This window comes from Budorcas taxicolor, chromosome 11, assembly GCF_023091745.1.
Source record: "Budorcas taxicolor isolate Tak-1 chromosome 11, Takin1.1, whole genome shotgun sequence".
Lineage (NCBI taxonomy): Eukaryota > Metazoa > Chordata > Mammalia > Artiodactyla > Bovidae > Budorcas > Budorcas taxicolor.
Window position 1 is genome coordinate 23,402,585 of NC_068920.1, and position 14,423 is coordinate 23,417,007.

The 14,423-nt window shown below is 38.7% G+C and overlaps 1 protein-coding gene across 3 annotated transcripts in view; it reads left to right on the forward strand.

The window, feature by feature from the left end:
- Nucleotides 1-14,423, forward strand: part of CDKAL1 (CDK5 regulatory subunit associated protein 1 like 1) — a 608,612-nt gene that overhangs the window by 161,229 nt on the left and 432,960 nt on the right. For all 3 annotated transcript variants that reach the window (XM_052648580.1, XM_052648579.1, XM_052648581.1), the window contains one exon: nucleotides 8,991-9,087. In XM_052648580.1, the coding sequence (XP_052504540.1) occupies nucleotides 8,991-9,087 (97 nt within the window). The remainder of the gene's footprint in view (nucleotides 1-8,990; nucleotides 9,088-14,423) is intronic.

Consider the following 14,423-nt stretch of genomic DNA (forward strand, 5'->3'; position numbering starts at 1 on the left):
TGTTAGGTCCGTACCATTTCTGTCCTTTATCGAGCCCATCTTTGCATGAAATGTTCCCTTGGTATCTCTAATTTTCTTGAAGAGATCTCTAGTCTTTCCCATTCTGTTGTTTTCCTCTATTTCTTTGCATTGATCGCTGAGGAAGGCTTTCTTATCTCTTCTTGCTGTTCTTTGGAACTCTGCATTCAGATGCTTATATCTTTCTTTTTCTCTGCTTTTTGCTAATATTTATCTCCCTCTTTTAGACTTACTTCACTCTGTATAATAGGTTCTAGGTTCATCTGCCTCGTTAGAACTGACTCAAAGGCATTGCTTTTTATGGCTGAGTAATATTCCATTGTGTATATGTACCACAACTTCTTTATCCATTCATCTGTCGATGGACATCTAGGTTGCTTCCATGTTCTAGCTATTGTAAACAGTGCTGCAATGAACAATGGGATACATGTGTCTTGTGAAGTTTTGGTTTCCTTAGGGTGTGTGCCTAGGAGTGGGATTGCTGGATCATATGGTGCTTTTGTTCCTAATTTTTTAAGGAATCTCCATACCATCTTCCATAGTTGGCTGTATCAATTTACATTCCCACCAACAGACTTTCTGATGATGGCCATTTTGGCTAGTATGAGATGATATTTCACTGTAGTTTTGATTTGCATTTCTCTAACAATGAGCGATGTTGAGCATCTTTTCATGTGTTTGTTCACCTTCTGTATGTCTTCTTTGGAGAAATGTCTGTTTAGATCTTTTGCCCCTTTTTTATTGGGTTGTTTGTTTTTCTGGTATTGAGTTGTATGAGCTGCTTGTATATTTTGGAAATTAATCCTTCGTCAGTTATTTCATTTGCTATTATTTTCTCCCATTCTGAGGGTTGTCTTTTCACCTTGCTTATAGTTTCCTTTGCTGTGCAAAAGGTTTTAAGTTTAGTCAGGTCCCACTTGTTTACTTTTGTTTTTATTTCTGTTACTCTAGGAGGTGGGTCATAGAGGATCTTGCTTTGATTTGTCATCGAGTGTTCTGCCTATGTTTTCCTCTAAGCGTTTTATAGTTTCTGGTCTTCAATTTAGGTCTTTAGTCGGTTTTGAGTTTCTCTTTGTGTATGGTGTTAGGAAGTGTTCTAACTTCATTCTTGTCCATGTAGCTGTCCAATTTTCCCAGCACCATTTACTGAAGAGGCTGTCTTTTCCCGTTTGTATATTCTTGTCTCCTTTGTCAAAAATAAGGTGCTCGTAGGTGCATGAGCTTACTTCTGGGCTTTTGATCTTGTCCCATTGGTCTGTGTTTCTGTTTTTTGTGCCAGTACCAGTCTTGATGACTGTAGCTTCTTCCCAGACTTTCTGTCTTTGGTCTCTTCCCCGTCCCCATCACTTTTCCCCCATAGTGTTTTTTTTTTTTTAAAGAAAACTTTTTTATACTTCTCATTGAAATCAGTCTTGTGATCCTGAGATTAATACTCCAGTTACTTTGTATTTGAATGTCTCCAGATACCCCCAGTTACATAGTTGAATATATCTGGATTATTTTTTAGGTTGGTAAATCCTATCAACACTTAGAGTAACTTTATTTTCAACCTTTGGCAGCTCCTAGCCCAACTCTCGGAGAAGGCAATGGCACCCCACTCCAGTACTCTTGCCTAGAAAATCCATGGACGGAGGAACCTGGTAGGCTGCAGTCCATGGGCTCGCTAAGAGTCGGACTCGACTGAGCAACTTCACTTTCACTTTTCACTTTCACGCATTGGAGAAGGAAATGGCAACCCACTCCAGTGTTCTTGCCTGAAGAACCAACCCCAGGGACAGGGTAGCCTGGTGGGCTGCTGCCTCTGGGGTCGCAGAGTCAGACACGATTGAAGCGACTTAGCAGAGGCAGCAGCAGCCTAACTTTGCAAGTCCCGACAACAGTCAGGTCTGGAGACAGTGGCACTGTTGCTACAAACTTTCCTCTTTGACTGGTTGTTCCAAAACTTAGGAAGGACATTGTGGTTATTGACACAGATCACAAACGTAGATCCTTAGTTTTTTTGTCTTAGATTATTTGCTGAGATATTTATAATGAGTTTCAGAGGGCTATATAGGCCTGCATGTAAATACTTAAAATAGCATCCTCTCACTTGAATATTTGAATGGAGACAATACTCACGTGCAGAGTAGTTTAGACTGCTTGCTTTGCATAGAAGCAGCTGGTTTTGACCTTCTTTCCATTACTGTTGTGAATAAGAGTTTTCAGGAGTGTTATCAGTAGACATTTAGAAATAAAAAAAATCAGATGTAGATTTAAGAATACTTTCTCATGAAAGAGAATTTTGATTGAAGGCTTAGATATTCTATGACTATTTTTATATAGATTAAGTGTCAATTTGCAGAAAGCATATAAGGAATAACAGAAATGAACATGGAGAAGAAGCAACATTTCCTCCTTATCTGCTACTTTTAGAGAACTGTGCTTTTCTTGATAGATCCATGAATTTATTACTCTTCTGTTAGACTATGATTTTGTTCATGAGACTCAGGAAAACAAGAGTTGTGAAGTATTAAATAGTGTTTCTACTTTGAAGACATTCAGCATAATATAATCTTTGTCTTTCTGTGTTGTTTTTATCAAGAAACTTTTGCTCCAATGTTTATTATACAGTCAAAACTCAAGTTTGATTTATGTTCTGAAATGTAAGACTCAGGGACCCCGGATATCCTGGGCGCTCATGCCAGCTCCAGCACCAACTCCATAAAGTGTGGAACTCTGGGCCTGGACCATTGCGTCTTAAGTCTCATTTGTGAAATAATGATATTATGTCATCTTTATTTTCTGTTGTTTTTGTTCAGTCACTAAGTCTTGTCTGACTCTTTCTACCCCCATGGACTGCAGCACACCAGGCTTCCCTGTCCTTCGCTGCCTCTTAGGGTTTGCTCAGACTCATGTCCATTGAGTCAGTGATGCCATCCAACCATTTCTCCTCTCTCTCTTCCTTCTTCTCCTGCCCTCAGGTTTCCCAGCATCGGAGTCTTTAACAGTGAGTCAGCTCTTTGCATCAGGGTAATCTCTTTGGTCTCCTGTATTGGTAGGAGGATTCTTTACCTCTCACCACCTGGGAGGCCCCTTATTTTCTATGATGCTATGAATTTTTAGATTCTGTACGAATTACGTCTTTTGATGCTTGGTAGAAAAGAAGAAAAGGTTTCTTTGTGTTCTCTATTATTCAGATTAATGCTTTAGACAAGGATATATCTCTGTTTCAATTTAGAAATAGGCTTCAGAAATGTGAAAGATTATATTGAATTAACTTTTCAATTTTCATTTTAATTGACATTTCAAGGCTATCTAAAATTTATAGTATTTTAGAATTTCTTAAAGTATTATTCTTGTCAGCATTCATATTTTGAAGGATAAGGCTTTAAAAAATATGTCTGTGCTAGGTACATTTCTCAATAAAAGAAATTTCAGGCTTATTAACCTGAATAAAGTTCACAAAGCAAAAAGAACAGGATGTAAGAAAGAAATATTTAGAACAAGAACACTCTTTGAGAAATCTCATTAAAACTTTTGGTCACAGAGTGTAGCATCAATATTCCATAGCTGGGGTATGATTTTTGGCTTATAGTTCTGGTCTGCCCTAGCATTTTAAAGCCAAATTCAACAAAAAGCATGAAATAATATTTTAAATAAATTATTTAAGCATCTCTATTTTGAACTTTTCCTCCTAATTTTCTGGTGTTCTGCTTACACCCTAAAATCAGTCTTGAAATGTTGTTTCTTGACCTGGTCTAGTGTTGACAATGTTAGCCGAACACTTTCCCTGGGTTGTCGTATATTGGCTGTACTGTTTTCGAAAGTACATAATGAAGACCTTGAGGAAGTACGTATAAATGCTAACCATGATTATTACTGTTATAGAATTGTTGGTAGTGATTTTATCTTTTTTGTTTTTCACACTAATATGTTTTAGCCTATGGGAATGTTTGTACATTGCTAAAGAACCTTACAGTTTTGTACTTCACAGATTCTCTCCACATCTTTAGAGACTGTCGCATCCATTATCATCAGCCATCACTTTGGAATGCATTTCTAAAGCCTACCCACAACTTTATGGCCGGCCAGCCAGCCCAGTTGCATTTCCAGAGACTTGCTGGGCATTACTGTCACCTCAGATCTGATCTGTCCTATTTGAATTTCCTTCTATCCTTACTGGGGCTTCCCGGTTGGCTCAGATGGTAAAGAGTCTGCCTGCAGTGCAGGAGACCCAGGTTTGATCCCTTGATCAGGAAGATCCCCAGGAGAAGGAAATGGCAACCCACTCCAGTATTCTTGCCTGGAAAATCCCATGGACAGAGAAGCCTGGTGGGCTACAGTCAAAGACTCCGACATGGCTGAGAGACTAACACTTTCCCTTTCTATCTTTACTACTCAGCTTCTGCTGATAGCTGGTGGCACCAGTGTTCTTTTGTATTTTCTTAGAGTAGAGATTTGCAATCTCTGGCTTTTGGGCCAAATCTCACCTGCTGCTTGTTTCTAATAAAGTTTTATTGAAATAAACGCACCCATTTAAGTACCGCGTCTATCTGCTTTTACTCTAAGATGACAGAGCTAAGCAGTTGCATCGGAAACCTGTGGTCACCAAAGCCTGAATTAATTCACTGTCTGGCTGTTTTTTTAGAAAATGTTAATCCTTGCCTTAGTCTCAAAACCTTGGCACCACCTTTGATCCATCCTTAAGCTTTCCCAAGTATATTCTAGCAAGAGAATTTGTCTCCGTTTAACTTATTTTCTCTTCTGTTTTTTTGGATCCTCCACGTGTGTTCAGGTCCTCACAACCTTTTGCCTGGGGTATTAAATGAGTGTCACCACCCCTTGGCTTCTTTCCCCATGCATTTCATTTTGCACCTTGCCACCTTGGTCCTTTACTCAGTTTGGCTCCACTTGGTGTCCACTCTGCCACCAAAACTTAAAAAATTTCCCCACTGCCCACTAAATTGGAGCCTGCCCAGCCTTTTTTTTGTGCGGCTCCTTCCACAATTATAAGCCCTATTCATCTCCTTTATACAGAAATTTTCTCTGTAATGAAATGCTTTCCCCCAGCTTTCTCTCTTCTTGCCTTTGTCCATGCTGTAACAACTGCCTGAAGCTTTTTCTGCCTCCATTGCACCCTGTCCACTCCTGTGAGCACATGCTCAGTTGTGTCTGACTCTTGGCGACCCTGTGGACTATAGCCCACCAGGCTCCTCTGTCCCTGGGATTCTCCGGGCAGCAATACTGGAGTAGGTTGCCATTTCCTTCTCCAGGGGATCTTCCTGACCCAGAGATTGAACCCGCTTCTCTTGTATCTCTTACATGGCAGGCAGATTCTCTACCATTGCGCCACCTGGCAAGCCCTCTCCACTCTTATCTTGTTTTAAAATCCTCTCAGATTTTTTCATAAAGCTTTTTACTGTCTTTTCCTGTGTGCATATTCTTTTTCCCTCCATCATATGTTGCTTGTATATCTTTCTGTTGCTTAATGCTGTGATGTTGTTCTTTTGCATCGTATCTGTTATAAACCAGAATGGTGTCAAGTACAAAGTACATGTCTTCCTCTTACTGTGGTCCCTTAAACACTTACTGTCATGTCTTGTGTGGATACTTGCTCAGTCATGTCTGACTTTTTGCAACCCTATGAACTGTAGCCTGCCGGGCTCTTCTGTTCATGGAATTCTCTAGGCAAGAATACTGGAGTGGGTTGCTGTTTTCTTCTACATCATGTCTTCAGTTCAGTTCAGTCACTCAGTCGTGTCCAACTCTTTGCGACTCCATGAATAGCAGCACGCCAGGCCTCCCTGTCTATCACCAACTCCCAGAGTTCACTCAAACTCACGTCTATCAAGTCGGTGATGCCATCCGGCCATCTCATCCTCCATTGTCCCCTTCTCCTCCTGCTCCCAATCCCTCCCAGCATCAGAGTCTTTTCCAGTGAGTCAACTCTTCGCATGAGGTGGCCAAAGTATTGGAGTTTCAGCTTTAGTATCAGTCCTTCCAATGAATACCTAAAACTGATCTCCTTTAGAATGGACTGGTTGGATCTCCTTGCAGTCCAAGGGACTCTCAAGAGTCTTCTCCAACATCGCAGTTCAAGAGCATCAATTCTTCGGCGCTCAGCTTGCTTCACAGTCCAACTCTCACATCCATACATGACCACTGGAAAAACCATAGCCTTGACTAGACAGACCTTTGTTGGCAAAGTAATGTCTCTGCTTTCTAATATGCTATCTAGGTTGGTCATAACTTTCTTAGATGTACTTAATGAGTAATTGAATCACATTATTGGAAGCCAACTTTTTTTGGGGTGGGTTTATTTTTTGATGACCTATCGGACCCTTGCACATTTGACAGTGAATCTAGGTGCATAGCTGAAATTTTTGAAGAAACCAGATATTATTCCATTGTATGTGTTATTAATGTAAAGAATTTTGTTACAATGAATTGATTTTTTTGTTTGTTTGATAAGGTATTTCATATTTCACATTTACTGCAAGAAAGCTATTTGTGTGCAGTGATGTGCTTGGTACTGATTTTTTTTTTTAAAAAAAAGTAAAACTAAGTGGCAGAGCTAGGCAGTAATTCTCTTGGTTATGCTAAGCAATTTACCACAGTCACATTTCCTTGATTCCATTAACAAGTTTTTTCATGATTCCAAGTGGATAAGTTATACCAGAGTATTTTAAGAAGTTATGGAAGTGCTATTAGGTGCTTATAGGTGCTGATAAACTAATATTTTGTCCTCTGCCTGTTCGTTCATTTAATCATTCTCTGCATACTTCCCAGCAGGTTTTGGTGTTGGCTGTTGGTCACACATAGCTGGTTCTGTTAATCCACCCCCCCCTCACCCCACCCTCACGTTTTTAGGCTTTCAGTTCTGAATTTGTACACTTGAGAAAGTTGACAGAAACAAGGTGTGCCAGGAATAGAGACTTTTCACTTCATAGTGTGTAGCCTAAAGTTTTCACTTCTGGAAACGGGGCTGCTCATTCCCTTAGCTTTCTCGGTTGGTTTCAGAACCCTAGGCATTGCCTGGAGAGGGCAGTCAGAAGCACATTTGGGTGTATAAATCACCCGTAACCGGGCAACCTGTGAAAAAATATACAGAGTATCACAGGTCCAAAAACCACATACTCGAAAAAGAATTGAAGATTTAACATTTTAATGTAAAATAAGCAAAGAATATTGATAGTTTCCAGGAGGAGTTGTTAGCTCTGCTTGGTTTTCCACCATCTTCTAGCAGAGCATCAGTGTTTGCCAAATGCACACATGCCCAGAGAAATGATTGACACCCTAACCCGCACTCACATCAAATATGTCCCAACTTCCTCCTAAGTAAAGAAACGCCAAATACAATAACCAGACATATATACCTTTGAAACAGCATTTCCGCTTCTTAGAATTTATGTTAGGGAAATAGAGAACTTGGCATAGCTTTCACACCTAGGTTTTTATAATCCAGGAATACTTTGTCAAATATTCAAAGATTATCTTATCTATCCAGCCTCATGTGTTTGTGCATGTATATGTGTGCACATATCTTTATGCATGTTTATTGTAAAATAATTTGTAATAGTGAAAAATTGGAAATAACCTAAATGCCTCTCAGAACAAGATTAGTTAAGCTATAGTATACCTACACTGTTACGTTTAAAAAGGATGAGATTCCACTCCTGGGTATATATCCAGGATATGTAAATACTAATTCAAAACATACATGCATCCCCAATGTTCTTAGCAGCATTATTTACAATTGTGAAGATTAGGAAGCAAGCTAAGTGTCCATCAACAGATAAATGGATGGAGAAGATGTCGTACATAGTCACTATATACACAATGGAATATTATTCAGCCATAAAAAAGAACAGAATTGTGCCATTTTCAACAACAGGAATGGATTTGGAGGGCATTGTGTTTCATGAAATGAGACAGAGGAAGACGAGTACTATATGACACCACTTATATATGGAAGCTAAAATATAAAAAAGCTAGTGAAGTTAGCAAAAAATAATAGACTCACAGTGCAAACAAACGAGTGGTTATGAGTGGGAAGAAGGAAGATCAGGGTAAGGGATTAAGAGGTACAAATTTAGGTGTAAAATAAGTAAGTTATGAAGATATACAACATGGGGAATATCGCCAACATTTTATAATACCTGTAAGTGGAGTATAACCTTTAAAAACTGAATCACTATGTTGTGTACCTGTAACATATAATATTGTACTGTACTGTCAACTGTGATATCAAATGTACTTCTGTTTAAAAAAGTAGAAGACAAAAAAGGGATGAGGCTAATCTAGGTAAAGACACAAATGATAAGGGGTGTTGGATGGAAGTCATAAAATAAAGTATTGAAGTATTGTTTCATCTTTGTGTATTTATAGTGAACACAGGTCTATTTACACATCATACCTGTATTGGGAGGGATTGTCTAGACAGAAGCATAAATAATCTGTAACTTGTAGACATCTCTGAGGAACAGAAGTGAGGAGCTGTGTGAATTCTCTGAAGAGAGGGGGATATTATACCTTCTGTTTCTTTCCTGTTCAACTTTTAAAATGTATATTTTACTTTCATACTAGACAAAAAGACTCAGAAATCATATAGTATGTTTTAGGAACATTGTCATTAATATTTAAAATAAATATAACTTATTTGAATGGCTGCTGTCTGTCTGGAAAATGTGGCTTTCAAGAATGATTTATATCCTTGAGAATTCTATATAAGTGAAATTTTTTTGTTGTAGAATGAGGCGGTAATGAATGCCCTTACCAGATTGAACTGCCATGGTGTCCCTTATGGTGTGATAAATAGACGCCTAGTCCAGAAGTCATATTATAATGTACTCTCTCAAAGCAGCTGTAAGAAAATCCTGTTTTGTACTAGATGGGCCTGTTGAGTTCTAGGGAACTTATGTGCACTAACATCGGTTTCCCAGGGCACACTTGCGAGGAAAAGAATTAACACTGCTTTCTCTTCTGTCTTTTAGAAAAGCTCAAGAGGAGAACAAGAAAATAGTGCTTGCTGGCTGTGTTCCTCAAGCCCAGCCTCGTCAGGATTACCTCAAAGGGCTGAGCATCATCGGGGTAAGCTTGCGCCTGATGGGAATATAGTCCCTCACTGTTAAAACTTGTCATGGCCCCTTATGTTCTGTTTCCAGGTTATTTACAAGCTTGGTTACACTTCTGGATGTCCTTCACACACTTTCCCTATTGCTGTGAAAATTTTATTATGTCTTTGTAACATTTGAACCTAGCATGGAAACATGTTCTAGGTTCTCTCATTTAAAAAAAAAAAATACACAATAAAAACCATGGTATGGAATTTAACTTCGTTAATTCTAACCTGGTCTGTGTCTGCCTTCTAGCACTGCCTCTCTCTGTATCGTAGTAAATAGATGCGTCTTTTGGAATGTCCCACTTTGTCATAGTTGTGCCCCGAATCTTGGCTCCACCAGTACGCTGTCTCAGTCTGTGCTGACTGCTCTGTGCCAGCCTTGACAGTCCTGTCTCTCGGTTTCCCTTTACTTATTATTCAGTTACCTTTCATTTGCTTTCTCAGCATTTCACAGAGTTGTAAGTTTGGAGTTAACTTGTATGATGTTTTGAATATAGCCCACCTCTCTTTTTGAATTACTAGCTCCATGCCAACAGCTTTTCTATCTTTTTTAAAAACTCTGACCGTGTTTTTCCAGCCTTTCCCATAGTGCCAGAGATACAGTAGACAGTGTTTCAGGCAGTGTTTGGTGACTGAATGAAAGCAGTTTTCCCCTTGTACTTTTATTGTTGGTGTGTTCCTTTCCCTGTTGGGCAGTAAGCTCTCTCAAGTCGGGAGACGACAACCTACTATCTTTGTGGTCATCACTATTCACACATGCCCAGAGGTAAAATTCAAACCGTATTTGTTGACCAAATGTTGGTGCTTCATCCTTTCCACCATTCTACTACAGCTGTGCTCACTGTACTCAGTGATGATCTTCTTTTAAAGAGGTTTCATAGTTTAAAAAATATATAAAAATATTACATGCTCATAGAAAAGACTGTATATAAAATCGCCATCTGGATTGGACTCACTGGATTTTTTTTTTCTTCTTTCATATACTGTTGATCGGTTCTTATACTGTATTCTCAGTGTAATGAACTTGTTTTCCGCTGTGAAGTCCTTACCCCACTGGCAAATTTAATAATCTTTGAACAAACATTCTCCTGTTAAACAAACAGAACCTGAATGTTTGGGAACTTTAGTTTGTTTTTACCACTTGTCTGTTTACATTTTGATTTCTCTTGGTTTAAGGAATGAACTGAGTATGGACTCCTGAGTTATCTTTTCATGTCAAACTAACTTTCTCCATAAACATGATCCTGCTGTGTTAGGAAAATAGAAAACTAGTTAGAATGCTGTTTTAGAGACAAAGTGTGGTAAAAGCTTGGAATTCATTTTTTAGTTTATCTCAAGGAATTAAGTTCCCAGAATAATAGAATTTCTGTAGTATGGCAGAAGCCTCCTCCCTGTGTGCATTATAGAAACATTTCCCAGAACTCTACTGTGTGTTGTGAAGAGTTCAGTGTATGTGAGGATCTTGGGGAGATTCTCAAGATGTTGTAAGAGAGGATGCCAGTGCTGGTGATACAGGAGATGATTTTCAGAGATGATGTAACTCAAGAATGTAGCAGTAAAAATTTTTCCCCGTTTGACCTGGCACGCTTTGTGTTCTGTCTCCTTGTCTCATTTTATTACCTTTTAAATTCTTTAGATTTATTTAGTTTCTTTACAATTGGAGAAATAATACATTTGAAGAAAGTGAATAGAAAGAAAATTCATGATCCTATCACCCAAACACAATACTTTCAGAGAAGGCAATGGCACCCTACTCCAGTACTCTTGCCTGGAAAATCCCATGGATGGAGGAGCCTGGTAGGCTGCCGTCCATGGGGTCATTAGGAGTCGGACACGACTAAGCGACTTCACTTTGACTTTTCACTTTCATGCATTGGAGAAGGAAATGGCAACCCACTCCAGTGTTCTCGCCTGGAGAATCCCAGGGACGGGGGAGCCTGGTGGGCTGCTGTCTCGGGTTGCACAGAGTTGGACATGACTGAAGTGACTTAGCAGCAGCAACACAATACTTATAACTTTGCTTATTCTCTTCAGGGGTTTCCCTAATGGCTCAGATGGTAAAGAATAGGTCTGCAATGTGGGAGACCTGGGTTCAGTCTCTAGGTCGGGAAGATCTCCTGGAGAAGGGAATGACTACTCACTCTAGTATTCTTGCCTGGAGAATTCCATGGATAGAGGAACCTGGTGGGCTACAGTCCATGGGGTTGCATAGAGTCAGACATGACTGAGCGACTAACACTTTCACTTTCATCCTCTTCAGACTTTTTTTAACCTCTGCTTAGTTTACTTAATTGCAATGTCAAAACTATTTCATGTCCCTGTTTTTCCATGGGATTTTAAGTCCTGTGTTAATATTCTACTGAAGGATATGCCACAAGTTACTTACCTGTTTATAATTGTTGGATATAAGTAGTTTTCTAATTTTTAGGAAATATACATAATACAATAATGTTCATCAAGGGCTTTCTATCTTAAGATCAGCATATTGTGAAAAGTTTCCAAAAGTAGAATGCTCTATCAATAACAACATTTCAGCATTGTAATATAATTATATCTTTAGTAATATTACTAAAGTATAAGATTGTTCTCTGTCAACATTGTTTTACACAGCATTTGTATATGTGGCAGCTGTATGTCATCTGTCATAACTGACTATGTATAAAAGCTGTGTCCAGGAGAACTGAAATCTTAAAAAAAACTGGAGAAGGAAACCAGTATCATTTATAATTGCCATTTGGAGAGATCCGTTTTGAATAGGGCTTCCCTGATGGCTCAGTGGTAAAGAATCCACCTACCAAGCAGGAGATGCTGGTTTGGTCCCTGGATGAGGAATATTCCTGGAGAAGGAGATAGCAACCTGCTCCATATTCTTGTCTGGAAAATCCCATGGACAGAGGAGCCTGGCAGGCTACAGTGCATGGGGTCACATAGAGTCTGATACAACTTAGTGACTAAGCAACAACAACGGTAGTTTCTGAATAGAATTGTTGAACGGCTACAAAATCAAAAACCTTCTGAAATATAGTGAGTTATAGTCAAGTAAAGAAACAAGTTATATTGGTTTACACAAAAGAATTCTGAAGTGCAAAACAATTTGAAGATGTTTAAATTCAATTATTTGGGAAAGTATTTTTAGGAGGATATTTAGAATTGTATTAAGCAGTTGATTTACAGACTGTGTGAAAACTGTTATTCCATCTCAGTATTTCCCTCACAGTGTTTCTATGATGGAGGCATTAATTGAGATGGAAGGAAGACCAGCTGTAACTATGCCCTGTGCTTCCACCTCCTGCTAAGATTTGTCTTTGTTGCCCCTCAATACAGGGAGGGTGGTCTGCTCTGTTGACCAAGTGATTGAAATAAAAAGCTTTAGATCGTGAGCAAGGAACTAATTGCAACCCTGGGGTTTAAAAGACATACTGTCCCATGTTTGCAAGTGCTCCTGGAGTAAGTGTTTAAGAAGATGTTTACTAAGGAAGAGTGATATTTGTTACTGTTTTGACATGCAAACTTCCACCCGTATAAGCCTTTAGAAATGGGACATTTAATTTGTTTCCAGAATCAGAGATAACAGTGTGGTGGGGGCACATGGTAATTGGTGATTTGATGCCTGGGCTTTATAATATCATCTCTTAATGCCTTCTGAATCCAGTTGTGATTAATATTATCTGTGTGGTGGGATAGAGAAAGAGGGTAACAATATCAAAACCAGAGGTAAGACCTATCAACCTCTGGGTCCAGAAGTACTGGCTTCAGTGGCAGTAATCTTTAGATTTCTCTCATCCTGGTTTTTTCCTTATAGTAGGAGAAGAAAAAGGACAGATTTGAAAACATATATGTTGGATAAAAAGATCTTTTTTTTTTAACCAAAACTCTTTCCCTAATGTGAGTAAATGAAGTTTATTTGTAGAATATAAATCTATAAAGATAAATTTATAGGTAATCAGTGCAGAATCAAGATCTTTTCCATTTTTAAGGGATCTTGAAACATTTTACCTTACCGTGAAAACTGTTATTTCTCTTTTGACAAATATTTAACTGTTCACCTTGCAATTAGTTTTCATGCAATGCTACCTTTTTTTTTTTTTTTTCAATCCCTGCTCTTAATTGTTTACATTGGTTACTCTGTGGCTAGCTGTAGGTAGTTCCAAGATTGTGTGACTGCTCTATTAAATGCTATTTTTCTTCACTTTGTTCATTTTTTGGCAGGAAAGTTGCTTTTAAATTAGCCAGAAAGGATGTTCTTTTTTAGTTCGGTAGCAGGAAAGAATAGCAGACATCAGAGCTCAGAAAGCCAGACTTTAAATCCCAGGGTTGCCACATCATTCTTTCTTCTATTCAGCTAGTATTTACTGAGTACCTACTAAGTGCTAGCTACTGTTCCAGGTGTGAGGGAGGGATGCAGTGGTTTATAAAAAAGATCCTTGTCCCCATAGAGCTTACATTCCAGTTCTTGGGGAGAGAAATCTGGTTTGAGCCCAGGACATCTTCAGCCTCCTGGAGCATTTGGTGGGATGGGTCCCTAGGCAACAGGGAGATTGATGAGGTGGGAATTTCTTTAAAAGGGTCAGATGCAAATACACTTTGTGTCCATCAGCTGGGAGTTCTGTTAGGAATAGACAGCTGAAATAGCATTTATTTACTTGAGCTCTTCCTGAGGTGGTGCTATTCCTCAATTCTTAGAGTACTCATTATTGATAGCCATGATGTTTATTAAGAAGCTTGGTTTTTATTCTGTCACATGAAAGCAGGCTTACAGAACTATATATTTTGTGTGGTTTTTTGTGCTAGTAAACAAAGACTTGCATCTGAACTTGGCTTGGTGTTGACTCATTAGCCTTGTCTTTGTGTTAATATCTCTAGAAATACTAAATAACTGAATTAATAAACTGGTTGTAACATTTTAAAACATGCAGTTCCAAGCGGAATATACAGTTGGATGTTCAAAATCTGTGAGTGATAGAACTTCCTGATGTGCCAGCTGTGAGCCCTGCAGGCAGGTGCATATTTTCTTTGGAGAAATGAACAAAAATGTGCTTTACCACAGGTGTCCACTTATCTCAGGGACTATTACCAGGTTGATTTGCAGTGGTTTAAACATTTTTTCAGGCAGGCTACTCTAATCCCGAAGAGTCAGACAGCATGGTGACTGTTTCATATATGAATGTTAATTTTGAAAATTATGTGTGTAAATAAAAGAACATTTGAAAGAGGATACGTTTTAGAATATTTCTATGATATACTGTATTTCAAATGGTGAATTCATGAAATGAAACAATGTCCCAGTAACAGTGGCATCGATATT